Source organism: Labeo rohita, chromosome 24 (assembly GCF_022985175.1).
Source record: "Labeo rohita strain BAU-BD-2019 chromosome 24, IGBB_LRoh.1.0, whole genome shotgun sequence".
Taxonomy (NCBI): Eukaryota; Metazoa; Chordata; class Actinopteri; order Cypriniformes; family Cyprinidae; genus Labeo; species Labeo rohita.
In genome coordinates, this window is record NC_066892.1 from 13,409,671 (window position 1) to 13,436,602 (window position 26,932).

At 34.4% G+C, this 26,932-nt stretch overlaps 4 protein-coding genes across 10 annotated transcripts; 2 read left to right on the top strand and 2 right to left on the bottom strand.

The window, feature by feature from the left end:
- Nucleotides 1–1,256: 1,256 nt before the first annotated feature.
- ropn1l (rhophilin associated tail protein 1-like) lies at nt 1,257–7,321 on the bottom strand. 2 transcript variants are annotated; one of them, XM_051098563.1, is made up of 6 exons: nt 7,242–7,321; nt 5,906–6,038; nt 5,665–5,788; nt 5,429–5,590; nt 4,445–4,620; nt 1,257–1,712 (listed from the first exon to the last, which is right to left on the bottom strand). In XM_051098563.1, the coding sequence occupies exons 2-6, from the start codon at nt 6,034–6,036 to the stop codon at nt 1,649–1,651; spliced, it is 657 nt and encodes a 218-aa protein (XP_050954520.1). In that variant the 5' UTR covers nt 6,037–6,038; nt 7,242–7,321; the 3' UTR covers nt 1,257–1,648. The 2 variants fall into 2 exon arrangements, with proteins under 2 accessions (XP_050954520.1, XP_050954519.1); XM_051098562.1 differs by lacking the exon at nt 7,242–7,321 and adding an exon at nt 6,260–6,744.
- Nucleotides 4,459–16,746, top strand: apoob (apolipoprotein O, b). Of its 5 annotated transcripts, none has more exons than XM_051098561.1 (9): nt 4,459–4,579; nt 12,799–12,903; nt 13,006–13,125; nt 13,227–13,259; nt 13,378–13,432; nt 14,751–14,846; nt 14,970–15,061; nt 15,501–15,590; nt 16,537–16,746. In XM_051098561.1, exons 2-9 carry the CDS (start codon nt 12,838–12,840, stop codon nt 16,576–16,578), a joined length of 594 nt encoding a protein of 197 aa, XP_050954518.1. In that variant the 5' UTR covers nt 4,459–4,579; nt 12,799–12,837; the 3' UTR covers nt 16,579–16,746. The 5 variants fall into 5 exon arrangements, 4 of the variants coding, with proteins under 4 accessions (XP_050954518.1, XP_050954515.1, XP_050954514.1 ...); XM_051098558.1 differs by lacking the exon at nt 4,459–4,579 and adding an exon at nt 10,293–10,433; XM_051098557.1 differs by lacking the exon at nt 4,459–4,579 and adding an exon at nt 12,199–12,301.
- Nucleotides 16,747–16,837: 91 nt separating this feature from the next.
- Nucleotides 16,838–19,748, bottom strand: sat1b (spermidine/spermine N1-acetyltransferase 1b). The gene is made up of 6 exons (XM_051098564.1): nt 19,480–19,748; nt 19,132–19,183; nt 18,973–19,056; nt 18,729–18,830; nt 18,612–18,652; nt 16,838–17,637 (listed from the first exon to the last, which is right to left on the bottom strand). Exons 1-6 carry the CDS (start codon nt 19,543–19,545, stop codon nt 17,467–17,469), a joined length of 516 nt encoding a protein of 171 aa, XP_050954521.1. The 5' UTR covers nt 19,546–19,748; the 3' UTR covers nt 16,838–17,466.
- Nucleotides 19,749–19,918: 170 nt separating this feature from the next.
- Nucleotides 19,919–26,916, top strand: acot9.1 (acyl-CoA thioesterase 9, tandem duplicate 1). 2 transcript variants are annotated; one of them, XM_051098386.1, is made up of 16 exons: nt 19,920–20,275; nt 20,492–20,580; nt 21,664–21,690; nt 22,035–22,080; nt 22,174–22,344; nt 22,505–22,542; nt 23,229–23,312; nt 23,403–23,500; nt 23,584–23,657; nt 23,738–23,805; nt 23,886–23,997; nt 24,084–24,174; nt 24,253–24,338; nt 24,429–24,516; nt 24,609–24,759; nt 24,844–26,916. In XM_051098386.1, the coding sequence occupies exons 1-16, from the start codon at nt 20,262–20,264 to the stop codon at nt 24,903–24,905; spliced, it is 1,299 nt and encodes a 432-aa protein (XP_050954343.1). In that variant the 5' UTR covers nt 19,920–20,261; the 3' UTR covers nt 24,906–26,916. The 2 variants fall into 2 exon arrangements, with proteins under 2 accessions (XP_050954344.1, XP_050954343.1); XM_051098387.1 differs by lacking the exon at nt 21,664–21,690 and having other exon boundaries at nt 19,919–20,275.
- Nucleotides 26,917–26,932: the final 16 nt, after the last annotated feature.

The window sequence follows — 26,932 nt, forward strand, 5'->3', positions numbered from 1 at the left end:
GCTTGTTACATCCAGAAAGCAAAACATAAGGAACTGTGCTCACTGTTTTACCACCTCTAGTGTTAATTTCTGTTGGAAACTGCAGTTATATGTACTTATTGGTACGTATTTCACATCTTGCGAAAAAAGTTCAGAGAGGTACGTTTTCATCAATCTTCACTGCATGTTCACGAGAGTACCATGATATATGGTGCTGCTGACGCATGAGCTGGTGTTCTGATGTTAAATATCCATCTCTCTTAGATCATCGTATGTATATTCTGGTTCAAATAAGTAAGGCTGGGCCTTACTTAGACTGCACTGTAAAAAAAATAGTTGTTTCAACTTAAAGTAATTTGTTACCCCGCTGACTTAAACATTTTTTGTTTAGTCAACTAAAATATTCCAGTTGTCACTTAAATTAACATTAAGTAACTTAAAAATTCAAGTTGACTAAACTAAAGTTTAGTCAGCGGGGTAACAAATTATATTAAGTTGAAACAACTTTTTGAAAGAATTTTTTTACAGTGTGCACCTGGATTCTACGTCAGAAACATTCGTGAATGCGCAGCAGAGACTGACAAGAAATTGTTGAGTAAAGTTGTTATTTTTGTTTTCTTCGCACACAAAAAGTATACTCATAGCTTTATATGATTACAGTTGAACCAGTGATGTCACATGGACAATTTTCACAATGTTCTTACTATCTTTCCAGGCCTTGAACGTGTTAGTTGCGTTGCTGTCTATGCAGGATCAGAAAGCTCTTGGATTTCATTAAAAATATCTTAATTTGTGTTCCGAAGATGAACAAAGGTCTTACGGGTTTGGAATGACATGCGGGTGAGTAATTAATGACAGAACTTTTGGGTGAACTATCCCTTTAAGTGTCCTGGTGAGATTATGTCTGTATCAAAGAAGCAGTTTCTAATTTAAAACGGTTTTAAATTGTAACGCTTGCTGAAATGCGAACATCTTGCTGTTGGGACTGTATCATCATTCAGAAAGGGCTGTTAATCTAAAATTAGCTTGATTGCTGATGGGTCAATCAGTTCATTTCAGAAAAGATGTTGAGAATAGCCTTCATTAACAGGTCTGTGAAGGTTGAGTAGCTCCTTTCAGTTCCAAATTAGTACACAGCCTCTTTCCTTCCTCAAAAAGGCAATTAATCAGACAAACTGGGCAACTGTTGCTGTGCCATTGCTTCTCTAAAACACAAGACAAATGTGCAGTACAGTGCAGTACAAGGACAAAAAAGCGATCTAGTTCATGTTGTCGTTTTAAGTGTAAAAAAATTGTGTGAGATTTTGAGGTATATACAGAATATGGTTTCTTTTAAACAGAAGTGCGTGAAACCACAATGGTAAGTGAGGTAATGGGGTTTTGAAAACCCCAGAATGCAGTATCAAAGGGAAATTTCGCAATTGCAAACAAAACTAAAAGTTTATTATGCTCAGATAAGCACCTAATATTCCAGTGGCCTTGTTTTATATTTCTTTCACTTTCACAACATATACCTAGATTTGAGATTCAAAATTTACTTGGGTTCAATAGTCACATCAAAATATACAGAATAAAAAGGGCAAACACAAGACACAGTAACTAGGATCAATAGTTTTCAAACATGTTTTGAGATATCACCACCTGAGGACTGTTTGTACTGGATTTTACTCTACTTCTCAGCACTACGGAGGCTTGTAAAATTTGAAGGTTGCACCATTCCTCCTTGGCATTCTCTGAAAGCAGGAAAAACAATGTCTTCAGTTAAATGTCCATAAATGTTCATCTGTTTTTCATCATGACAGGAGATTGCTGCATCTCATTTCACCCGGATCTTCTAAAACAACTGTTCTTGCTTTTAATTGTTTATTAACATCCTTTTTTACTTTCATTTGCTTTGGGCTTATCATGTCATCTTAAACACATGCACATGACATTTCTTTATTCTTATATCTGGGTCTGTAATATTGACCCACTAACATGCTTCCTGAACATTTGTGTATTCACAGGAATGGACTGCTTTTGTGTTGAGAGATCTTGTTTCTAGGAAGATGTTAGTATGAGATTGTAATCAGGAGCAGTTGCAAGAATCAGCTTGCAAGAATTCTTCTGAATTGGAGTTTAGTTTATAATTGTTTTATCACTCTGAAGATCTGAGCTTCTTCATGTGCACACAAGCAAATATTTATTTTGCTTTGGTGTTTGTTAATGGTTAAAAATGGGACACTGTGGTAAGGTTGGTTTGGTTTAGTGGTATCAGAGACTGGTACACACAAACAGACATGCAAAGCAGCAGAAAAATACTTATCTGCTTTCCTGTTAAATTAACATCAGTTTTTTAAGACTTAAAGGGATAGTGCACCCAAAAATGAAAATTGTCATCACCTACTCAATTTTATGTCATTCCGAACTACACCGTAAAAAATAAAAAACACAATTTGTTGAGTCAGCTAAAAATAATTTGTTACCCTGCTGCCTTAAAATTTTAAGTTCAGTCAACTAAAATAAGTTTAGTCAACTTGACATGTTAAGTTGTACTAAGTAACAACTTAGATATTTGTGTTTGCTAAACTTAACAGATGGGTAAGTAACCCAGCTGCCTTAAAATTTTAAGTTGATTCAACTCAAATATCTAAGTTGTCACTTACTATAATTTAACATTTCAAGTTAAACTTTTTTTGAGTTGACTGAACTTAAAATGTTAAGGCAGCCAGGTTACAAATTATTTTAAGTTGACTCAACAAATTGTTTTTTACAGTGTAGTGTGACTTCTTTCATCTGTTAAACAAAAATGATGATCTTTAGATTTTTTTTTTTTTTTTTTTTTCTTGTGTGCTCTGCAAAAGAATGAAGTTTAATTTTTGGGTAAGCTATCTCTTTAAATGCTATTTTTGTTTAAGAAATTATCAAATTATATTATGGGAATTTTAACTGAAAGGACCTTTCTAGTACACTGTAACAACTGTGACCATGTCCATTTTGTCCCTTTTTATTTTTAGTTCCTAAGTTAAATAACTTAAATTAAATTAAACTAAGTTAAATAAATTACAGAAGTGTCAATTGGTCTTTTTCATTTCAGCCTTTAGAAGTGCTGAAAACCTATGAAGTAACATATTAAATGTCCTTCCAAGCAGAGCTGGTAAGTACAAAGCCCCTTCTGATCTATTGTCTGAATGGCAATTATAGGCTAAATTAATATTTGTACTTAAAAAATTAATAATTACAAAGAGGTTGATTTATAACATGTTATAAAGTCATACAGCAGAAATAATCTGGGATGACAAATATATAACAAGACTGTACACTGGCTTTTGACCTGTATGTTAAAGGGATAGTTCACCCAAAAATGAAAATTCTATCATTAATTACTCAACCTTATGTCGTTCTAAACCCGTAAGACCTTCATTCATCTTTGGAACACAAATTAAGATATCCAAGAAAATCCAAGAGCTTTCTGACCTGCATAGACAACAATGCAACTGACTCACATTTGAGGCCCAAAAAGCTATTAAAAGAGCTATCAGATTTCATTACAAATATCTAATATTTGTGTTCCAAAGATGAACGAAGATCTTACGGTTTTGAATGACATGAGGGTGAGTATTTGTGTGAGCTATCCCTTTAACTTTTAAGATGAACTGCAGGTCATGGTAACACGAATAAATAAATTCCTTTTTTAAAATGCGTTTGAATTGAGTTAAAAATGACTTTAAAACATTTAGCTAACATGGAAAACAGAATGAAATCAAATTTCATTCAGTGCAAATGATAAAGACAATTCCTGTTGGTATGCTGGTAAAGCATGACAACAAAAACCCATCAAAAACTAATAAAACCACCCACAGGACACACATTCTTACTAATGCAGTGATAATTTCTGGTATTGTTCCTGCAGTTATAGATTGAATTGTCTTCAGTGTAAAGACAATAGTGGTTCAGATTCTCGGCTTGTATTATGCAATTGAAAAACTACAACCTTATTGCATTTTGTGATCATCATTGTTTGAAGTAGTTTTGGATATAGAACAGTTTTTTCGGTTCTGAGAAAGAACAGAATGCTTTGTAATTTCACAGGTGTAAATTCTAACAAAAAAAAATACTTGAAAGTGCCTCAGGCAACAATGTCAAAGCAATTAATTTTATTTCTTATCACTTGTCCTCCTAAAAGACCTCTTTGGCAACAAAAGTAAAATTGTCACCCTTTGAAAATGTGTCTAATTCGTTCAATAAAGCCTCTCATTGCCATTTTGTTTCAAACTATGTGCTGTCAGAATGATTCAGTTTTTCACATTTTTTGCTCCAGCAATTAGGCTGGTATATGATCATACCATTTTGTTTTTAGTTTGCCTTGTTTTCCAGGGTAATGTGTAAAATATTAACCATTGAAGATTTAGTACACTTCAAATGTTCTAGTATTTTAACTCATTTTTGTTTGTTCGGGGTGGGGGGTGTGGGTGTATGTACTCACGCATTCTCTTCTAAGCTATGCAAGAAGCTGTCGATCTGTTCTTTAGGAATTTCTCCATCCAGATGGGCCAAGTATGTGTACAGACTCTGAAATGTGTCGAAAGGAATCTGGGCTGCACCACCCTCAGAGTCCTCTGTGAGTATTTCACATGCATGTTTCAAAGCACTTGTGATGGTCTGTGAGAACAGTACAGTACATTCTTTTAAAAACATACACTTTTTCTGACACTGTTTAGCAAACTTTAAATGATTAATTGTGCGTATCATTGTCTCTATGAATCTTTAGTTATTGTTCAAACCTTTGAAACCATGTAAAATCCAACATTGCCATCTAGAGCTAGTTTGTAGAATTACATTATCTCAAATGAAGCCACCACAACACAAAATCATGAAAGGAATAGTTCAATCAAAAATGTATTAAAACATCAACAGAGAATGTACTCACCCTAAGGCTCATCAGAACAGATTTGGATCAATTTGCATCAATTGCACACTAATGGATCCTCTGTAGTGAATGGGTGCCGTCAGAATGGGAACAGCTGCTAAAAACATAACAAGTAATTCACACGGCTCAAGTCCATCAATTAATGTCTTGTGAAATGAAAAACTGCATTTTTGAAATATATAAATCATCATTAAGGCTTTTTAACGTCAAACTATAGCTTCGGTAAGTCCATAATTATGGATTATGGGCTCGTATTTTGGTCAAAAATTATGGTTTAAATGTCTTAATGATAGACTGGAGTCCCACAGATTACTTGTGGGTTACTGTAATGCTTTTATCAGCTGTTTAGACTCTAATTCTGATGGCACCCATTCACTGCAAAGGATCCTTTGGTGAGCAATTGATGTAATGCTAGATTTCTTAAGATTTTTATCTTGGATGGCCTGAGGGTGAGTATATTTCAAACAAATTCTCATTTTTGGATGAAGAGTTCCTTTAATGTACTGTTAAATACACAGTTTGATATTTACATCCACTCACCCCACCCAAAGCACTGCATCCTAAAGCAAAAAACTGCATCCAATTGATATTTTCACTGAAGTTCCCAAGAGCAAGAATTGTGTCAAGTTGTTCAATAGGCAAGCGCAGTCCTTTCCACTTCTGAAGAAGCTCCTCTTTTGTAATGATGTCTTTAGGTGCGAACTACAAGAGAAATGACATCAATATTCTGAAATATATTCATAAAACATACAAAAGAGGTGTAGTGGATCACACACATGTTGATGAAGGCTCTCTAGAAGGCCTGGTGTAAGTCCTGTGTCTGTTTTCTGAGTTGCCACCGGCATTTCCAGCCTCTCCTTTACTGGTAGGTCCTGACCTTTTGATAATGCTGAAAAATAGCTTAAGGAGAAGCATTTGTTGTTGTCATTTGTTATACTGTATTATACTTCCAGTGCATTATAATGCATACATTACATATAAAACCAATCTGATGCATTATTATCACAGTATACTTACTCAGCTGCCCATTGCAGCACATCATGTGGCTGCGTCTTGATTGCAGCTTTTGTGAACTGCTTTAAAATATCAGGCAGCTCTGTAGGGATGTTGATCTGTTGGGCGCAGTACATTGTTTCAGGAGGAGGCATCTCTTCAGGTGTTTTAGAATATGACAAGAAGAAAGTGAACACAAAGAGCACAAAAAGGACATTAGACAGTCAGAATATCATTCAATGCAATACCAAAAATGGCTCAGTCAGCAACTTTTCCAGACCAAGTACCAGCTACACACTAATACATTACTACAAAGTCGTGTTATTGCGTTCAAGATGAACTAAATATCCTTTAATATAAACACACAAACGAACCTACCGTTTTAAGGTTATTTTAAATACGAAGTTGTAGTTAAGTTCTTCTTTAGCATTTAACTGAAGGCTAATATAAATGTATAAAGTACGTTTGTATGTATACTATATAGTATAGTATAATATGCACTATTTTGTCGTCTTGTAAGACAGCAGCGACTTGCATCTGTTTTTCATAGCAACGAGTTGTTTGTAAGCATCGCGTAGAAACCAAAACCAGCTCCGAAAGCTGATTGGCCAATGCCGCAAAGAGGGCGTTGACTAGAGCATGTGTTGCCATGTCCATTGATTTTAAGTCAGTTGTTTTTCCGCTTATCCACAAGTTTCCTACGCCCCGTGAGGCCTTGCGTCAAAAGTGGGAGCGTCTTCCGGTTCAAAGTAAACAAGCGGGGCGTGATACTCATTCATTCAACATTTGACAGGAGTGACAGGCAAATGAAGCCTCGTGAAGCACCGAGACTTTCCTCTGTTTCGGGAAAAGATTCAAAGCTTCGAGAGTGTCGAAAACGGAGCGATCTGATGGTTAGTATAAAATAAAGCAGCCAAAAGACTAAAGCTCCGTCGGAAGACGCATTCACCACAATTTCCATACATCTGTCCATGTTATATGCACAAATAAAAGCTTAACCGTGTGTGTGTTTGTTTGTTGAATTTCTGACTCTGATGAATTAATTTACCCATTGAATAGTGCCATTAAATGTCAGTACGAATATCAATATGATGTAATAGAAGAATAATGTACACATATATTAGTTGCATATGGCATATATTTAATTTTCCTGAAATAATTTGCATTCTTCATATTACTTGTATGATTGGGTATTTAAAAATGTAATTATTAAATAGGTCCCAAGTGAAAATCTACTCGCAAAGTAAGATCTGGGGGTCGAACATTACGACACGCAAAGTGAATCGGACAGAAAGTGAGGTTTCTACGAAAGTGATTTCTACCTTAACAAGCCTCGAATCGAGGCTTCATCTGGCATTACCTTTAACACAAGCTCTGATGTCTCGGTTCAAATGTCATTTCACTAGTTGACAGTCATTCAAGATTTAGCGATCCAAACTTGCTAATAACACAAATTCGAAAAGCCTATGCTGTCCATTAGAACGTAATGACATCTCTCATAAAGGTGTGCATCTTTACAAAGTAAACAATGGTCTAAAAAACATTTAGCCTCTTCGCTAATTAGCACACAAAATTCTATTGGTATAATACGGCCACCACTTCACCGGAAGTTGTACCCACGTTCTTTTTTACAGTAGCGCCCCCCGGAAACTTGTGGATAAATAGCAAAGTGGATGTTAGTTATTTAAACAAAAACAAAACCAAAAAATTATTTTGACGCGCTAATCTGATGCTTTTTTTCCTTGCAAGCGTACAAGAGATGTAGACTGTATAAAAATGATCAACTTTAGGCTAATTAAAATTATAAAACAAAGTAACTATTGAAAACATTATTTTGAAACGTTTAGACTCGATTAATTAATGTTTTATGATCTAGTATTTCTAAAGCAATAGGTTGTTTGCAATCACATGATTCTGAGGACGCGCGAAATGCAGTTGGAGGGCAGGAAGTGATTTTTCTCTATAGGAATCAATAGCAGAATCTCAAAATGACTGTTTTTCAGTTGTTTATGGAAATCGGTCAAATCGAGAAGTTTTATTTCATATCGTGTATGAACATCTGCTGTTGCATAAGGAGGAAAAGGCAAGAAATTGACTGAAAAAAATGGGAAAAGTGGCTTGTAAACCTGCGTCTGCGGTCAGGAGGAGAGTCAGATAATGCTTGTGTGTGCGAATGGTTAATAAAAGATGAATAATATTAAGATAGAAAGAAATATATAAATAGATACAGGGTGAGACAGTGAGAATTCACTCAATGCTAAATGCCACACGTACATACAATGCAAATAAGACATTATATTTGCAGTTGATTACAATTGAACCTTGTGAGATTGCGATAAATTGAAGTGAGTCACAGCTTTTTAGTGACTATATGAAAGCGCTATGAAATAAAGTTTCGCCTTACATGCTGCTAACAGGACCAATGGTCAAAAACCCTGTACAGCAGTAGTTTTAGGAGTGACATATATCCTGCATCCTTCATATAAATGTGGGAATCACTTTCGAAAGAGTTTGTTTGCTATCAGGCTTAGTTGCGTAGCTTATTTCCACCGCCTCGATGACAGGCAACTGAGGCAGCTATTTCAATTTAGTTGAAAAATCACTCCTCTTCGTAACATAAGGATCACATCCAACATATGTTGTGATTTTATGTTTATACGTTTCTCTTGTACAGTACAGACTTTCCTCCATCTCATCCGGTCTGCTTTTTCATTCACCCCTGAAAGTTCGCTGCATGTGCAGGGTTGTGTGGCTATTGGTGCTGTTAGCAGCACGTAAAGCGAAACTTTTCTTCAAAGTCCGAACTGAATATAGAAAGCGAGCAAATAGCGCTTCCATATAGTCACTAAAAAGCTGTCACTCACTTCAATTTATTGCAATCTCACAATGTTCCGTTATAATCAATGACGCTGTCGAAACTACAAATATAATATCTTACATTGTGTCTACGTGTGGCGTTTAGCATTAGGTGAATTCTCACTGTCTCACCCTGTATATATTTCTTTATTAATATCTTAACATATTGTTATATCTTTTCTTTTATCATTTGCACACACAAGCATTATCCGACTCTCCTCCTGACCACAGACGGAGGTTTACAAGCTTTTCAGTCAATTTCTTGCCTTTCCGCCCTTTTGAACAGTAAATTTTCATACATGATAAAAGATATTTTGTGGTTTCTCGGTTTGACTGATTTGAGCATCCATAAACAACACAAAAGAGGCATTTTTTAATTTTCTGCTAGTGATTCCTATGGAGAAATATCATTTCCTGCCCTCCAGCTGCATTTCGCGCCACAGCAATGACGTCATGTGCAAACAACCTATAGCTTGGTTTTATTTTGACTGAGTTGCTTTCTCTGGTAATATCTGGCAACACATAGAAACGAAACTGTTCGGTTCACGTCTAAATTAGTTTAAAATCTAAACCTTACATTTTTTTTTTGTCTAGTATATTTTTAAATACACTTTTAAACATAAACATAGCAAAGAGTTAAGAAGTATTGATGACAAAGCTTCATGTCCTTATGAATTTTCATGAGCACAAGACTTGGACTTCCGAGAAAGTACAATCCGCGTTTACAGTCCATGCAAGTGAAAACTTGCTTAAAGGTCGTCTGAAGGTGCATGCTGTAGATGAGCTCAGCTGTAATTGTGTTACAGTTTTCCTAGCCTAACTATATACCAGCGGTCTTTGCAAAATTATGGATGTTCAAAAGTATTTGGCACGCATTGGCTGTTCGGGACCATGTCTTCCGACATTAGAGACATTGCGATACGTGCACCTGAATCACGTATTGACAGTTCCCTTTGAGAATCTCACTATTCATATCGGAGAGCGGGTCAAGCTTGAGTTGCCACTTTTGTATGAAAAAATCGTCGTCAGGCGCCGTGGAGGATTCTGCTATGAGAATAATGGGCTCTTCTCATGGCTTCTATCTCAGATGGGCTTCGACGTGACTATTCTCTCCGCACAGGTCAGGAATCGGTTTACCCGTGCTTACGGACCTCCGTTCGACCACTTCATTATGATGGTGAAGCTGGATGGACACAGGTGGCTCTGTGATGTGGGGTTCGGATCCGGATTCCAGCTCCCTCTCTCTCTTGAGACAGACAGTCCTCAAGTCCAGAGCCACGGAGCGTATCGCCTCAGAACTCAGGGAAACTTCATTTTCATGGAAATGAAATCTGAGCCTGAAGTATCAGGGACTGGAGAAGAATGTTGGACGGAACTGTACAAATTCACCCTGGAGGCACGTGAAAGAGACGATTTCAGAGCCATGTGTGATTACCATCAGAGTTCTGCTAGCTCGATTTTCTTCTGCAAGTCTCTGTGTTCACTCTTACTGCCCACTGGAAGAATCACAATCATGGGCCGCAGACTGATTATAACCTCTTTGTCCTCAGATGGACAACAAGCTACTAAAACCACTACTGATCTTTCAGATGAAGAAATCACAGAGATCTTGAGAGAAAAGTTTGGAATTGTTCTTCATTCTCCACTCACCCCAAAAGATGTTGAGATTGTACCTCCACCAGTTACTTATTAAGGGGTAGTTTATTTGTTGGGCCTCTTTTGCATTAAACACACAAAGAAATATTAAATTCTAAATGAAATTACTTTGCACTTCAAGTCTTGTGTGAATAGGCTACTTGATTGAGCTGTTAAAAGCTGTTCCTTGAAGTGCCTTTTTCCAATTAGTAAAAATTATTCATTTTTAAGCTTCTGACCAATTTTGTCTTTAAGTGTAAACAAATCAGTAACATTCTGAAATAAAATTAGGCTACAGAAATTTTGTTGATGTGTTAAGAAAATGCATATAATTCCAGTAAAAGGTGTAAGCTGCATTGTTCCAGTGGGTTTTTTTTTAATACTCTAGTATTAAATTAATATTTATTTTTTCTCAGTATTTATTAATATTTAGAATTGGCCTTTATTTATTTTTTATTAATGTTAGTTATGTGCGTTTGTAAATTGTTTATAAATATTTCTGTTTTGCTTTAACTTAATTTTTGCGTAATTTAAAAATGTTAAAATAGTTATTAAATGTAGTAAAAGTTTTTCATGTAATATTTATATTTTATTTTAGATCAGCTTTATTTAAATGACCAAAAACAATGTTTAATAGTTTTAGTTTTAAAAAGCATTATTCAAGGCAAGGCAAGGCAAGATTATTTATACAGCACATTTCATACACAAAGGTAATTCAAAGTGCTTTACATAAAAGGAAGTAGAATAATCATAAAAACCAATATTATATTAAAACAATAATAAAAACAATAATCACAAAAAAGGAAGTAGAACAATCATAAAAAACAATGATCACAACAATAAAACAAAGAATGTAAAATGTAAAAACTGATTGATTTAATGATTTAAAAATAATTTAAAAATTGATTTAAAATAAATTTAAGACAGTTAAAAACAGAAAATGATTATACATAGTGCAATCAGTTCGGACGAAGCACAGAGCTCATTCAGTAAATGCACAGCTAAACAGATGAGTTTTGAGTCTAGATTTAAATGTAGTTAATGTTTTAGCACATTTGATCCCTTCTGGAAGCTGGTTCCAACTGCGGGCAGCATAATAGCTAAATATTCATGTCGTTGTTTACATGTACACTACCAGTCAAAATTGTAAGTGTTTTTTTTAAAAAAAAGTCTCTTCTGCTCACCAAGCCTGCATTTATTTGATCCAAAGTACAGCAAAAACAAACAAAAAAATGTTACATATTTTTACTATTTAAAATAACTGTTTTCTATTTGAATATATTTTAAAATATAATTTATTCCTGTGATTTCAAAGCTGATTTTTTACCCTCATTACTCCAGTCACATGATCATTCAAAAATCATTCTAATATTCTAATTTGCTGCTCATCTTTCTATTCATCAAAGAATTAAAAAAAAAAAATGTACTTAACTGTTTTAAATATTAATAATAACAATAATAATAAAAAAAATTGAACAGCAATATAGCATATTAGAATGATTTCTGAAGGATCATGTGACACTGAAAACTGGAGTAACCAGGCTAAAAATGTAGCTTTGGTCACAGGAATAAATTACATTTTAAAATATATTCACAAAGCAGTTGTTTTAAATACTAAAAATATTTCACAATATCACTGCCTTTGCTGTATTTTGGATCAGAAGAAAGCTGTACAAAAAATTCAAAATCTTACTGTTCAAAAACTTTTGACGTAGTGTATATAAAAGGTAACATCTTATTAGTAATACGACCCAGGTAATAACAGTTAGACAAACAACAAAGAGAATGTGAAATTGTTTATTCACCTGTTTCTTTACAAAAACGTTTGGAAATATTTACACGCCGCTGGGAAGTTTGTCCTCACAGACTTGCCGTAGTAGAGCGCTGTTCTCAAGAACAAAAATGCCAAATCTTGGGAAATTAGCAAAGGTAAACGAAAAAATATTTTTTCCATTACACGAATTAAATGTATGGAAGTACAGCTGTATTGTACATAAATAAGAAAGCTTAAATTATACTGTAAAGCGTTTATCTTGAGGATGCACATCTCAGCGCATAGAGCAGCTAAGCTAACTGGAGCTTACTGACCTGATAGTATTTTTGTATTTTTATATTTAACCGGCTTACTAACTAGAAAAAAAATTAACTAGTCATTTTTATAAATTGTTTTATTTTGCCTCATGATTTATAATGTTGTCGTTTACCCGCGAATTATATTATGCCTGGAATTCTGAGAGTGATGTGCCTCATCTTAAGATGTGAAACTGATGTTTTAGTGCAGCTTATATGCACTACTGTGTGTTTTTGCTCCTTCGTAATGCTGTTTGGTAATTTCAACTCGTACATAATACGTGAATACATCATTTGCTTTGTTTCTAAGGTTATGAGGTGTTTCATGTTTGTTTTCTCTGCCCTGCCTTGTTAAGGTGGTGCTGCCTGTGGCAGTGCCTGGAGCCCTTGGTCTGATGTCTGCCACTGTTTTTGCTGCAAGCCAGGCCAAAGAAAATAACACCACCCTGATGACAGATGAGGTACTTCCTGTGCACTGTGTTTTTGGGATGATGTGGGGTAAAACCAGGAGGTCATGATATGATGTTGAAGGGTTTTTACAACACGCTTTATATATTTTTCAGCTTTCACTCTATGACACACCTGAGCCCCAGCTGAGGAACCAGGAGCCTGAGGTCGGTCGTGTTGAGCAGGGTGTAGCATCTCTGAGGAAGACAGTGGAACCTTATGTTTTATGGTGTCAGGTATGCTGTTCTACTGACCGACTGAAATGATTCAAAAAGAAGTCTTCACATTCAGGATTTATAGTTTTCATTAATTCTTTATGATTCTTATCCACCTCCAGGAAAAGACACAGTTTGCCATGGAGAAAGCACAGGCAAGTTAGGTTCATTTCTAGCCACAAATATTATACTCATAATTTATGACTGGTAAAGGATTACTGAACTAATCAGTAGTATCTCCTATACCTTAATGTTTCTCTTTTTTAATTATAGTCTTACTACAAGACAGTTGAGCCTGGTGTAGATACTACCCAAAGTATTGTAAAAGGTACAAACACAAACACATACTCATCTATACAAGGGGTTTTCAATTTTTGATGCCACTCCTATTATTAAATTTAGAATGCAGTTACAGAATTGTATGCATAAAAACTCAAATTACAATGTCAAAAAGAAATATTAATTCATAATTTCATCAAATATATAAGTTTTTATAGTCTATATAAAATTATAGTATAATACTGTAGTGTTATATGTATTTTGTATTTGTTTATTTTAATAAAATGTATATTATTTATATATTGTAATTTGTCTAATCTATTTTTCTTTGTATTTGTTTTTTATGGATATTTTTAATTTATTTGTATTATGTATTTTATTTATTTACTTATATACACTACCAGTAAAGGTTTTGAACAGTAAAATTTTTTATGTTTGTTTTTTTTTTGTTTGTTCTCTTTTGCTCACCAACCTGGCATTTATTTGATCCAAAATACTGCAAAAATAGTAAAATATTGAAATATTTTTACTATTTAAATAACTGTTTTCTATTTGAATATATTTTAAAAATGTAATTCAGTGATTTTAGCATTTTTACTCAAGTCACATGATCCTTTAGAAATCATTTTATTATTCTGATTTGCTGCTCAAAAAACATTCATTATTATTATGTTGAAAACAGCAGAGTAGATTTTTTTCTTTGATGAATAGAGAGTTCAGAAAACAGCATTTATCTGAAATTGAAATCTTTTGTAACATTATAAATGTCTTTATCATCACTTTCGATTTAAAGCATCCTTGCTAAATAAAAATATTAATTTCTATAATTTCTTTCCCAACAAAAATGATACTTACTCCAAGCTTTTGAATGGTATAGTGTATGATGTTACAAAAGCTTTTTATTTTAGATAAATGTTGATCTTTCTATTCATCAAAGAATCCTGAAAATGTACTATAAACTTAATAATAATAATAATAATAATAATAAAATAAAATATTAAAAATTAAATAGCAAGGATCATGTGACTGGAGGAAAGATGCTGAAAATGTAGCTTTGCGTACAGGAATAAATTACATTGTAAAATATATTAAAGTAGAAAGCAGTTATTTTAAATAGTAAACATATTTCAAAATTGAAATAAATGCAGGCTTGGTGAGCAGAAGAGACTTTTATATATATATATATATATATATATATAATAAAAATTGAACTTTATATATAAAAGTTACATTTTTATGTATTTTAATCTATTTTTTTTATTTTTTTTTTATTTTTTAACACTGTTTTTCTCCAAACATTTCCATTTATATACAAAACACCATTGCATATCTTTTTCCATATCTTTTATCTATTTTTTTCCTCTCAGATATGTATGCATTTTTAAATGACCCTCCACCTGAATTCTACACCAGCGTGGGTATTATAGGATTCTCTGGAATTCTGGGACTTTATTTAGCAAGAGGTATGATTCTTACTTCTTTACTCCATTATCATTAATTTATTTTTAACCATAAGGTCAACCATAAGGTATTGTGTCATTATTAACAACTATTTTGGTTCTCTTTGTTGTGTTTGGTCCCGACAGGCAGCAGAGTCAAGAGGCTGATGTTCCCCACTGGGCTGATGGCTCTGAGCGCCTCCATGTTCTACCCACAGCACGCCGCCTCCGTTGCCAGGGCAAGTTTACAGTTCTTTCTGTTCTGATGGACAAAGTCTCTTGCTGTTTCTCTGCAGGCTGTCCAGTACAGACAACAGCAACTGAGGTTTTGAATAGTGTGGTATCAAACTACTGTACTCGTGTCCTGGGATATTAACAGCGCTTGTCTGGAGGAAATTCAGTCTGTGAATTGTGTGTTCAGATAGTCAGTGTTCCTTCCTCTTTTTTCCTGTGTGGCTGTCCATAAGTGCAAAACTAGAAAGTGAAAGGATATTTTAAGAAATTTTCCATGGATAAGCTGTGTTAAATCAAGTGAATAATAGACTACTCCCTGCCTCACAGGAATAGCACTAAAAATCATATGAAGACTAATAAGCCTGTTTTAATATTTTAAATCTAGATGTTACTCTACTGATGATGAGTAATATGAATGACTGTTGTTGTTGTTGTTTTTAAAAGACCACAAAACACTACATATTTTCCTGGGGTTCAGAAGGACGAGTTGTTTTGGAGGAGCTGCTGAGAGGGAAATCATCATCCAAGGACAAAGTAAGGAGAAATCTGATACCTGGCACAGTGTTGTACTATTTTTTGTTTTTCCTCTTCCAAGACAGAATGCATACGGTGCCAAATTCTTGAGCAGACTGACTCCAAATTAAAGGTTTAAATGAAAAGGTCATCTTGCCTTTGACTAAATTACTATGACACGTTGCGGACAAAAACGTCAAATCTATTTTAAAATGTAGGGGTTTTTTTTGGCAGTCATCAGTGTCATGTGATCCTTCCCAAATTGATTGTTGATTTGTCGTCATTTTTTTTGATGATCAACATTTAAATCAGCTGAGTATATTTTTTTCTGGATTCTTTGATGAATAGAAAGATCCAAAGATCAGCATTTATCTGAAATAAAAATCTTTTGTAACATTATACACTAAACCATTCATTTTTTACATTCTTTTGGGGAAAGAAATGATAGAAATTATTACATTTATTTAGCAATGATGCTTTAAATTGCTGATAATTGCTGATGTTGCAAATGATTTCTATTTCAAATAAATTAACTTTGAACTTTCTATTCATCGAAGAAACCTGAAAAAATTCTACTCGGCTGTTTTCAACATCATAATAATAATAATAAATGTTTTTCAAGCAGCGAATCAAAATATTCAAATTATTTCTGAAGGATCATGTGACTGGAGTAATGATGCTAAAAATTCAGCTTTTTGAAATCAATAAATTATATTTTAAAATATATTAAAATAGAAAACAGTTACTTTAAATAGTAAAAATATTTCAAAATTGTACAGTTTTTGCTGTACTTTGGATTAAATAAATGCAGGCTTGGTGAGGAGAAGAGACTTCTTTAAAAAATGTTGAAAATCTTACTGTTCACAAACTTTTGACTGGCAGTGTGTATTTAACATATAGATCATCCTAAAATTTGTAGCATAAACACTTTTGCATTTCTGTAAACATTAACTCTTTTTCATTCCAGGTTGAGAAGACACAGAAAACAGACAGCCAAAAATCAAGTTGAGACAAGGAGTTCCTGCTTTGCACCTGGATTCTGTTCTCTTATTGATGCACTGATCAGTTTGGTATTTGCTATATCATGTCGGCCGTGTTTAATGAAACTGTATATTTGACTATGTGTTCTCTGTGCACTATATAATGTACTTTTGCACATAAATGTACACTACAGCAGCACGCATTTGGACCAACCTGAAAAAGAGAGTTACATACCTGACTTTCACTGAAATTTCCAGACGTTTTTCAACATTTCAGAGACTATTAGATCTCACCGATGGTTCCTGTTGTATTTCCTACACCAGATTGACATTGCATTCTCTACAACTTTAACGTGTCACTACACAAAGATCAAATTTCAAACTTGCATAAGATTTTATAATCTTCACACACTTATGATTTCACAAACCACATTGATAAGAGTCAGCCCTATGTAACATAAACCTATTGTAGCCTGGACATAAAGAGACATTCTGCAAAGTACAGTATTCTCCAAGACAGTTATACAATCTGTTATATGTTCATTCACTATACAATGCAGATAGTAGTCTGTGCTTTTACCCTTTGATCACTATGACTGGGAAGAAAGCCTGAAGGTGTTAACATATGCATATAATCAAATACAAGATACCACTTTTTCGTTTCCTTTTTTAGATTTTTAATGCATTAAATTGAAAATTAAGTACTATTCATTAGATAATCTGATATACAAACTATAGAATATGAAATAACAAGCACTACTGTAACTACATCTCAGAGTACATTGCTGTGTATTAATATGATTAATACCCACAGAGTATTTAAACTATTTTATGTAAGGATTAAACTATTATTTAAACTGAGAAATGGCTGTGAGCCATCCCTAGTCCCTCCTTGAGCGCTGGAACTTCGGGCCAGCTCACTCTTCAGCAGACATTTTCAGGAGATTCTCCTTATCGATCCTGAAAAGTCGCCATCCCTCCTGCAGCGAGAGATCGGAAGCCCCGCGTCGCTTGTAAAAGTCGATGGATGCCTTGTTGGACTCAGCCACGATGAAATGCATGCTGCTGCAACGATTCTTCACCGCTGTCTGCAGGTGGAAACAGAACTGTTTATGGTTGCATCTAGACGTGTGCATAAACTCATTTAAAGAAAACAAAACACTTGCACTATCAGTCAAAAGTTTTTGAACAGTAATATTTTTTATGTTTTTTTTTTAAAGAATTCTCTTCTGCTCACCAAGCCTGCATTTATTTGACTCAAAACACAGCAAAAGCAGTAATATTGTAAAATATTTTTAATATTTAAAATAACTCTTTAATATTTAAAATAACTCTATAATAATTCTATTTTAATATATTTGAAAATGTAATTTATTCCTGTGATCAAAGCTACATTTTCTGCATCGTCACATGATCCTTCAGAAATCATTCTAATATGCTGATTTGCTGTTCAAGAAACATTTTTTGTTATTACTATTATAAATATTTAAAACAGTTGAGTACATTTTTCCAGGATTCTTTATTGAATAGAAAGATGAGCAGCAATTCAGAATATTAGTATGATTTCTGAAGAATCATGTGACTGGAGTAATGATGCTAAAAGTTAGCTTTGAAATCACAGGAATAAATTACATTTTAAAATACATTTTTTTCACGATTCTTTGATGAATAGAAAGATCCAAAGATCGGCATTTATCTGAAATAAAAATATTTTGTAACATACACTATAACATACAAAAGCTTGGTGTCAGTGTTTTTTTGTTTTTAGCTTTGAGATCACGAATAAATTACAATTTAAAAATATTCATATAGAAAACAGTTATTTTAAATAGTAAAAATATTTCAGAACTGTACTGTTTCTGCTGTACTTCAAATTAATACAGAGTTGGTGAGCAGAAGAGACTAAAAAGAATTTACTTTTCAAAAACTTTTGACTGATCTATTTTGAGTTTGAAACTACTTCCTTTTACTAATTTTGTGTCAGCAATAAGAGTTTTGTATCCGTTTTTTGTCTTTAATGATGCAAACTGTATATGCAACAAATGTAAACAGGATGACTTACATCACTGAGGGTTTTCAGGATTTCAGACCCAATTCCAAAACCTGTAAAGCATGAAATTGGTCAAGGGACTTTACGAAATGTGGTTTCATAAGAGACATCTTAATGACAAACCGTTACCTCTGTACTCTTTCATTACATAGAAATCTTCAAGGTACAGAAGTTTGCCAATCCAAGGGTCGTAGGTGAAGTAGTACATGGCAAATCCGATCACAGAATAACCTATAAGTGAACACCGGTGTTTTACACAATTGCATTACTTAAACATGCTTGTGCATGAAAGTGCTACGTGTATGTGTGTTTATTTAAAAAATGGTCTATCTATTCAACAGGTTGAAGTTCACTAAAGATCTTGATGTTTTACCCTCGACTTTCTGATGCTCGGTTGGTACATCTGCGACCACGCAGTGGTAAAACGGGTGGTCTCCGAATCCGTCCTCGAGCAGATCTAAACAAAACATTTGTTGTCATTTCGAGCCAACTATTGATCCGACTTCACATTTGACATATTACGCAATCTCACCTTTCTCAGTTAATATAACTTGGTCTTCCATTTCTTCATACTTCGCGAGTTCCTTTAGCAGATAGAAAAGATGCTATTTGAACTTGAACTTGGTTGAACATCAAGTTCTGTAGGCGGTGGGCCTAGGGCTTGTTTTTATCATATTTGGTCATATTTGGATACTTTATCAGTGTCATGAAACTTTTCAAATTATTAAACATTAATATAACAATCGTAATAGCTGTGATATTGACTTTTAATATAATTACATAAATCAGTAACTCATTTTAAACAATATTTATACACTTTGTAAAAGTATATTCTGCTTGCCTAAATACACGCATGTATATAAACCAGTGTGAAATCTACCTTTATGAGTCGCAATATGTCAGGCACGTCTTTTGGCTCCGCTTTACGCAAATTAAAAAGGGCCATTTTCTTCTTTTACTCTTTTTCCCTTTTCTCACTAGTCCTCTATATGTGAAGTGAAGCAAAAGGTGTTTCTTCATTCGCTTCCCAGAATATTACCCTCCGCTGTCAAGTTTGGGTTTCTCCTGGATGGGACTCGCATGCAGCAGCTGACACGGCTGTGTTCACCTGGCTTTAGTAAATGTTCTTTGTTTATCAACTCGGGCATATATTTGCCGGTGGGGGAGGGGTTTGGTTCCCATAATAACGTTTTCTCCGATTGCGGACCAATAGAAACTCTCCATTCAAGCTACGTCATGACGCACCGTTATTATTCGCTCATGCTGGTGCATAAATGTCCCTCGGATCAAAACACTATAGGAATGTTTGTGTTTTTACTGAAATGTTGTTCGTTCAAAGGACATTTCCTGCTGAATAACGTAGAATATCATGTGAAATGTTGTTTTAAGAAGGTTTTTAAGCACCTTTATGTCTTGGTGATAACATAGAAAACTTTTTAAAACATAACGACCGTAATTACGGTAGAAGCTGGACCTCAGTCGGGAGAAATATTTGAATGCGCTTTTAAACGGGTTTTACGGTAGACTAGCCGCGCCTACGTTCCAGGAAGTGAGAATCACAGTCACTTAAGATAGCTGTCATTTATGCAAGAAGTGAACTGTTGTATATCTCACGAAATCCTTGCTGTTATACAATAAAGTGGTGAGCCAAGAACAAGGAAGATGTTTTCTCCACGGTGAGTTTTGCCGTTCTGTCTTGCGTCACGCATTTGGTGTCAACACATCATTTGTGAGTCATGCAGCATGAAGGATTCCAGACCAGCCTGGGCTCTCAATGGGACATAGTTTATGTTGTTAAATGTGTCTTACTTTTGTGATTTGACCATTAGCAGTTTTGTGAAGTAATGTTTTCAAGTCAGCTCTCTCCTCTCATGTCTTTGTTTTCTGTAAAGGGTCCTGAAGTCTGCATCGTCCTTCATATGCAGAAGGTTTTCCACAAGTCAAATGTGCCTTCAGGGGAAAGCACCAGATATGGCTGAGGGTATTTCTTTATTTTTTTTTTTTTTTTTTTTTTTTTTTTTTTTTTTTTTTTTAAAGGTTTAACTTTGAACCCACCCAAAACTTTTAACCTAGTCAGTCTAAGGGAATGAAATCTTGAGTGTAATAGTTCCTTCTCATCTAGTGTGAATTAGGATGCAGGTAAAATGGGACTTAAGTTGAATCTAGTATTAGGTATGTGTTTTTTCTTAAATATATCACTAAAGTCACCAATAAAATGTCCCACTTTACTTGTATTCGCTCTGCCTTTACATACATATGCTTATGTTGCATGTACATTTTGGTGTAATATTGTATTGTGTTTGTGTGTGTGCATGCATGGACAATATCAGTACATCACTGACAGATATGGCCGTTTTTAATTAGTAATGTCTGGCTAGAACTTGGTGCAAAATAAACACCAATATGCATCCGTTACATTATTGTCTAATTATGTATACACTACCAGTCAAACGTTTCTGGACAGTAAGATTTGTAATGTTTTTTTGTTTTTAAAGAAGTCTCTTCTGCTCACCAAGCCTGCTTTATTTGATCCAAATTACAGCAAGAAATGATAGAAATGAATATTTTTATTTAGCAAGGATGATTTGATTGATTAAAAGTGATGATGAAGACATTTATAATGTTACAAAGATTTCTATTTCAGATTTTCTATTCATCAAAGAAACCTAAAAAAAAAATTTTACTTAACTGTTTTAATAATAATAATAATAATACATGTTTTTTGAGCAGCAAATCAAAATATTAGAATGATTTCTGAAATATCGTGTGACTGGAGTAATGATGCTAAAAATCAGCTTTGAAATCACAGAAATAAATTCCATTTTAAAATATATTCAAATTGAAAACAGCTATTTTAAATAGTAAAAATATTTCGAAATGTTACTGTTTTTGCTGTACTTTGAATCAAATAAATGCAGGCTTTGTGAGCAGAAGAGACTTCTTTAAAAAATATTACAAATCTTCCTGACTAGTAGTGTATAAATGTATATATAAACTGTAATCATTACAATGATTTACCATCAGTGTGTGTTTCAAGTCCTGACTCGTTTTTATGTTCCCACAGGAAACACATTTTTACTTGTGAGCAATGGTAAAAGGAAAGCATATTTACTTACTTTGATATTCTCAGACAGTCTCTTTCTGCATGTGGCTTACTAAACACAGCCCTGCTGTTATCTCATTGTATATGTGCATCTTTGTAATTCGACATCTAATGTTTTTTTCTTCAAACATCTTTACCCTGTGAACAGCTTGTTCATTCATAGTTTCTAATACACTGTTTCTGCTGCCTAGTTTTGTTTGTGCCTCCATATTATATTATGGGGTGATGCAGACACTGCTACACTTTTCATTCCAGCACTACTCTTTAGTAAATACAGTATGTGATGCCTCAGTACATCTTCTAAGCTCCCTTTGTTCCCCCTTGCTTCCCAGTGCGCAACAGGCTGAGGGAGATAGTTGGAGCATCCACCAACTGGAAGTATGTTACTGTATTTACACATTTATGTTATTCATTCTACAGTATGTTCAAACTTTGCATTAAATTTTGTATGTTCTCCATTGTGTTGCACAGAGATCATCAGCAGGCATTAGCCGAGCGTACATCACTAAGCCAGTATCTTGCTCAGAGTCAAGAAGAACTTCCTGCAAAGACAATGAAGGACAGTGCAATTGAGGCGCATCTTCCTTTGGGTACCCAGCCTGCCTTGAGAGAAACATACCTCAACTATCACAACAGTGTCAGGTGCTAAAAATCCACCACTTCTCACCTGCAGCATAAATTCCTGGTTGTTTGTCTGTTATAAAATTAATGGCGTTTAGAAATATCAAACTTCACAGCCATTTTTGAATATTCATTCTGATCTGAGCACATTTTCTTTTGCTTAAATACCTTTTCTCAACAGGTTTGGAAGGATTTTGGAGGACTTGGACAGTTTAGCAGGTATTAAATACATCTTAAAAATATAGGTTCCAAAAGAAGGTTTTCAAAATGATCCCATAAAAGAACCATTTTATGTTCCTCAGAGCTAAAAAAAACATTTTTTTTCTGAGTGTGAAGAACATTTGTGATCCTGTAAATTTTTCAAAAATGAGATTTATACATCATCTGAAAGCTTTCCACTGATGTAAGATTTATTAGGATAGAACAATATTTAAAAATCTGGAATCTGAGGGTGCAAAAAAATTTAAATTTTGAGAAAATCACCTTTAAACTTGTCCAAATGAAGTTCTTGGCAATGCATATTACTAATCAAAAATTACATTTTGATATATTCATGGTGGGAAATTTACAAAATGTCTTCATGGAACATGATCTTTACCTAATATCCTAATGATTTTTGGCATAAAAGAAAAATCGATCATTTTGACCTATACAGTGTATTTTTGGCTATTGCTACAAATACACCCGTGCTACTTAAGAGTGGTTATGTGGTCCAGGGTTACATTTTAATAATTAAAAAACCTTTTTCACCTTTTGTGCAATGGAAAGGTTTCATGGATGTTAAAGGTTCTTCATTTGTTCATTAAAAAAAAAACAAAAAAAAACGATGTAGATAATCACAGCAGTATTTGCTGATCATAACTTGGCCTGTCTTATCACATACTGTCTCATTCTTGTCTCCTTAGTGCTCATCTGTTACTCTCACACATGGAATAAGGAGCTGAAAAGATCTCCACTGTCTATTGTCACCGCCCTAGTGGACAAGATCGGTATTGCTTCTTAAATTAGTAATTTATGCTTTTTTTTGTTGTTGTTAAATTAATTCATTAAATTCTATTTTGTTGTTTCACAGACATGAGAAAAAAACATCATCTACCCCGACTGTGACATCAAGTTTACAGGTCATGTGACGTGGGTTGGCAAAACCTCAATAGAAGCTAAAATGCATATGTCTCAGGTATTCCTAAAGTCTGTTTATAAAACATTTATCATATGTTGCACATAAATATGTCAGTGAACTAAAGTGATCCATTTTCACAGTATCATGATGGGGCGTACACTGACGTATTAGATGCCACATTTGTAATGGTGGCTCGAGATCCTGAAAACAAAAGGTAACAAACCTATGATCGAAATCTGTAATTGCTGTGCTGTTTTTGTAAATTAATGCATGGCCTATGCAATGTTTATCTAGGGCAGCTTTTATAAACCCACTGAAACTAGAGAGTCCAGAGGAAGAGGCCATTTTTCAACAAGGAGAGAGTGAGTGTTTGTTTGTAATCACAATTGCCACTTCAGTTTGAAACATTTCAAGCAAGACTGATGCTTTTTATATTGATCAGTTAATAAGAAGAGGCGTGTGGAGCTGAGCACAGCTTCTCTTTTAAAAGTGGCTCCTACAGCTGAGGAAAGGACACTCATTCACAACCTGTTTCTCAACACTCTAGACACAAGGTCAGATTTGTCATCAAAACACAGTTATAAATCTGTGCCTTTATTTTTTTACCCATTTCTTAACAACATTTACCTTCTCCTTATAGAACTGTCAGCTTTCGAGGTCGTATTTTACCACCGAACTCAGTGTGGATGGAAGATGCCAAAATGAAGGGACTTGAGATTTGCCATCCACAAGTAAGTATTTTTTTGCAATACTTAATCAATGAAACTAGCAATGTCGTTTTTTCATTCTTTATTCTTTGCATTATACAGGAAAGAAATATCTTTAACCGGATATTTGGTGGATTTTTGATGAGAAAGGCCTATGAGCTTGGATGGGCGAATGCATGTGCATTTGCGTAAGAGATTCCCCTTTGTTACCCGTTAAATATTTACTGTAAAGTAGTTTTTTTTTAATTTGATCACATGGCTGTATTTGTATCTTTCAGTGGATGCAGACCAGCCCTGGTGGCTGTAGATGACATCGTATTTCGGAAGCCAGTAGAAATTGGCTCTATGCTATTGCTGTCCTCACAGGTTTCATATTGTTAACTATCAAATGCACTAATCTGTAGCCATTTATTCTGTCTTTTTTAATAATGAGATTGATGATGATACTGTTCTTTCAGGTTTGTTACACAGAAGGGATGCACATCCAGGTCAGGGTTCACACAGAGGTGCTTGACCCACTGACTCGGCAACACAGCACCACAAACGTGTTTCACTTTACGTTTCGCGTTGAGAAGGATATCCCGGCTGTTGTGCCACAGAGCTATGGAGGTCAGATACAGATTTTTACAAATATTCTTACTTTATATTTTAATAGTATTACCTGTTACTTAATATCATTGTTGTCGTTTGCAGAATCTATGCTGTATTTGGATGGAAAGAGGCACTTTGATGAGACCATGAGGAGCCAAGGTTGAGCATCTGGGGTGTGCTGAAAGGATGAGATTCCTGCTGAAACTGCAGTGATTGTCATCGCTGTAGTGACATGAGAGTGTATGTGTGGATTCAGCTTGTACTTTTATAGTTACGTCATTTTATATTCACTATGTATTTTAGTGTTCGCTGCATTTTACATAAATGTAAAATATTGTTTTTCACAATTTTAAACTTATAGTGGAAGAGGAGCATTTAGCGAAATGGTTTTGCTGTGTAAGGTGTTTTTTTTATGCAGGAATATTTTTATTGTGTTAATATTGATCCTATTTAGTCATTAAAGGGATAGTTCACCCAAAAATGAAAATTCTGTCAATTACTCGCCTCGTTCATGTTCAGAACACAAATTAAGATATTTTTAATGAGCACAACTGACACGTTCAAGACCCAGAAAGGTAGTAAGGACATTGCTGAAACTGTAATGTTATGAAGATATAAGAATGGATTGATTTGGATGGATGGATGGATGGATTTCATCAAAAATATCTTAATTTGTGTTCTGAAGATGAGTGAATGTCTTACAGGTTTGAATAGAACGACATGAGTAATTAACGACAGACAGGTCATTTTTGGGTGAACTATCCCTTTAAGACTTATAACAGACCATGTTTTGTTTGCACTACAGTGCCATTTATCAGGAGATATAACTTTCAAGACTTTTAAACCGAATGATTTTTGGTTGTACTGGTGGAACTGACCTGAATGCAGCCAAAGCTATTTATGAACAAGTGGTACCTTGAAAAAGGATATACAGTATGTGCACAAATTCTGAGAAAAAGTTCTGTCTTCCTTAATGATCTCCTCAAAAGGAAACAAGGAGATCTGAAACTGTAGATCAAATTATGAGGGCACTGACTCATCAAAACACTCCAAAAACTTTACCTAACACTTCTGATCTAGAGAGTATGGATAAGAATCAGGTTTTCCTATTAAATCTGCATATGCTTCAGAATGCTGACCAGTTATCTTGTATGTAAACATCTGTTTTTGCATTTTGATTATAAATGCAACAGATGACCATGGACATTTGTAAAAGATGGTAGTATGGATTCTGTAAGATGTTAATATGTAAAAAATTGTATGCTAGTGAAAGTATGTCAAGGGAGATTAATATGATGCCTTTTGTGTACACACTACCTGAACCAGAATGACCAAAAAATGACCAGTGAATGCATGCCTTTGAAATGTTTTTGTTTCAGTATTTTATGCGTTTGTATGAGTAGTCTTGTTTGCTTCTTGTTAACACAGAACCTTAAAGGAATAGTTCACCCAAAAATAAAAATTCTGTCATTAATTACTCGCCCTCATGTTGTTCCAAATCCACAGGACCTGCGTTCACCTTCAGAACACAAATTAAGATATTTTTGATGAAATCCGAGAGCTTTCTCACCCTGCAAAGGCCCAAAAAGGTAGTAAGTGCATCATTAAAATGGTTCATGTGACATCTGCGGTTCAACCTTAATTTTATAAAGCTACAAGACTGACACGGAGTACAAGAAATTGATGAATAAAGTCTTTATTTTTGTTTTCTTTGCATTTAAAAAGTATTCTCATAGCTTTATGACATTAAGGTTGAACCACTGATGTCACATGGACTATTTTAACAATGTCCTCACTATCTTTATGTGCTTTGCACATGTTTTGCAAGGTCAGAAAACTTTTGGATTTCATCACAAATATCTTAATTTGTGTTCCTTGATAAACGAAGGTCTTACAGGTTTGGTATGAATGACGTGAGGGTGAGTAATTAATGACAGAATTTTCATTTTTGGGTGAACTGTCTCTTTAAATATTCTTATTTACGTCTGTATTAGTGGACTAACATTTGCCTTATGTGTAATGCACATTTCAGAGGTGTATTCTCTTTTTTTATTTATTCCATGAGCGAAACTGTCCAATGGTATTTGTCTGGTCATGTCATCTAAAGTGGTCCCCATGAGGCGACCCACTCCATGTAAAATAAAATAAAACTGTATCAGGATACTTATGAATGGAGTCTTAATCTCATGTG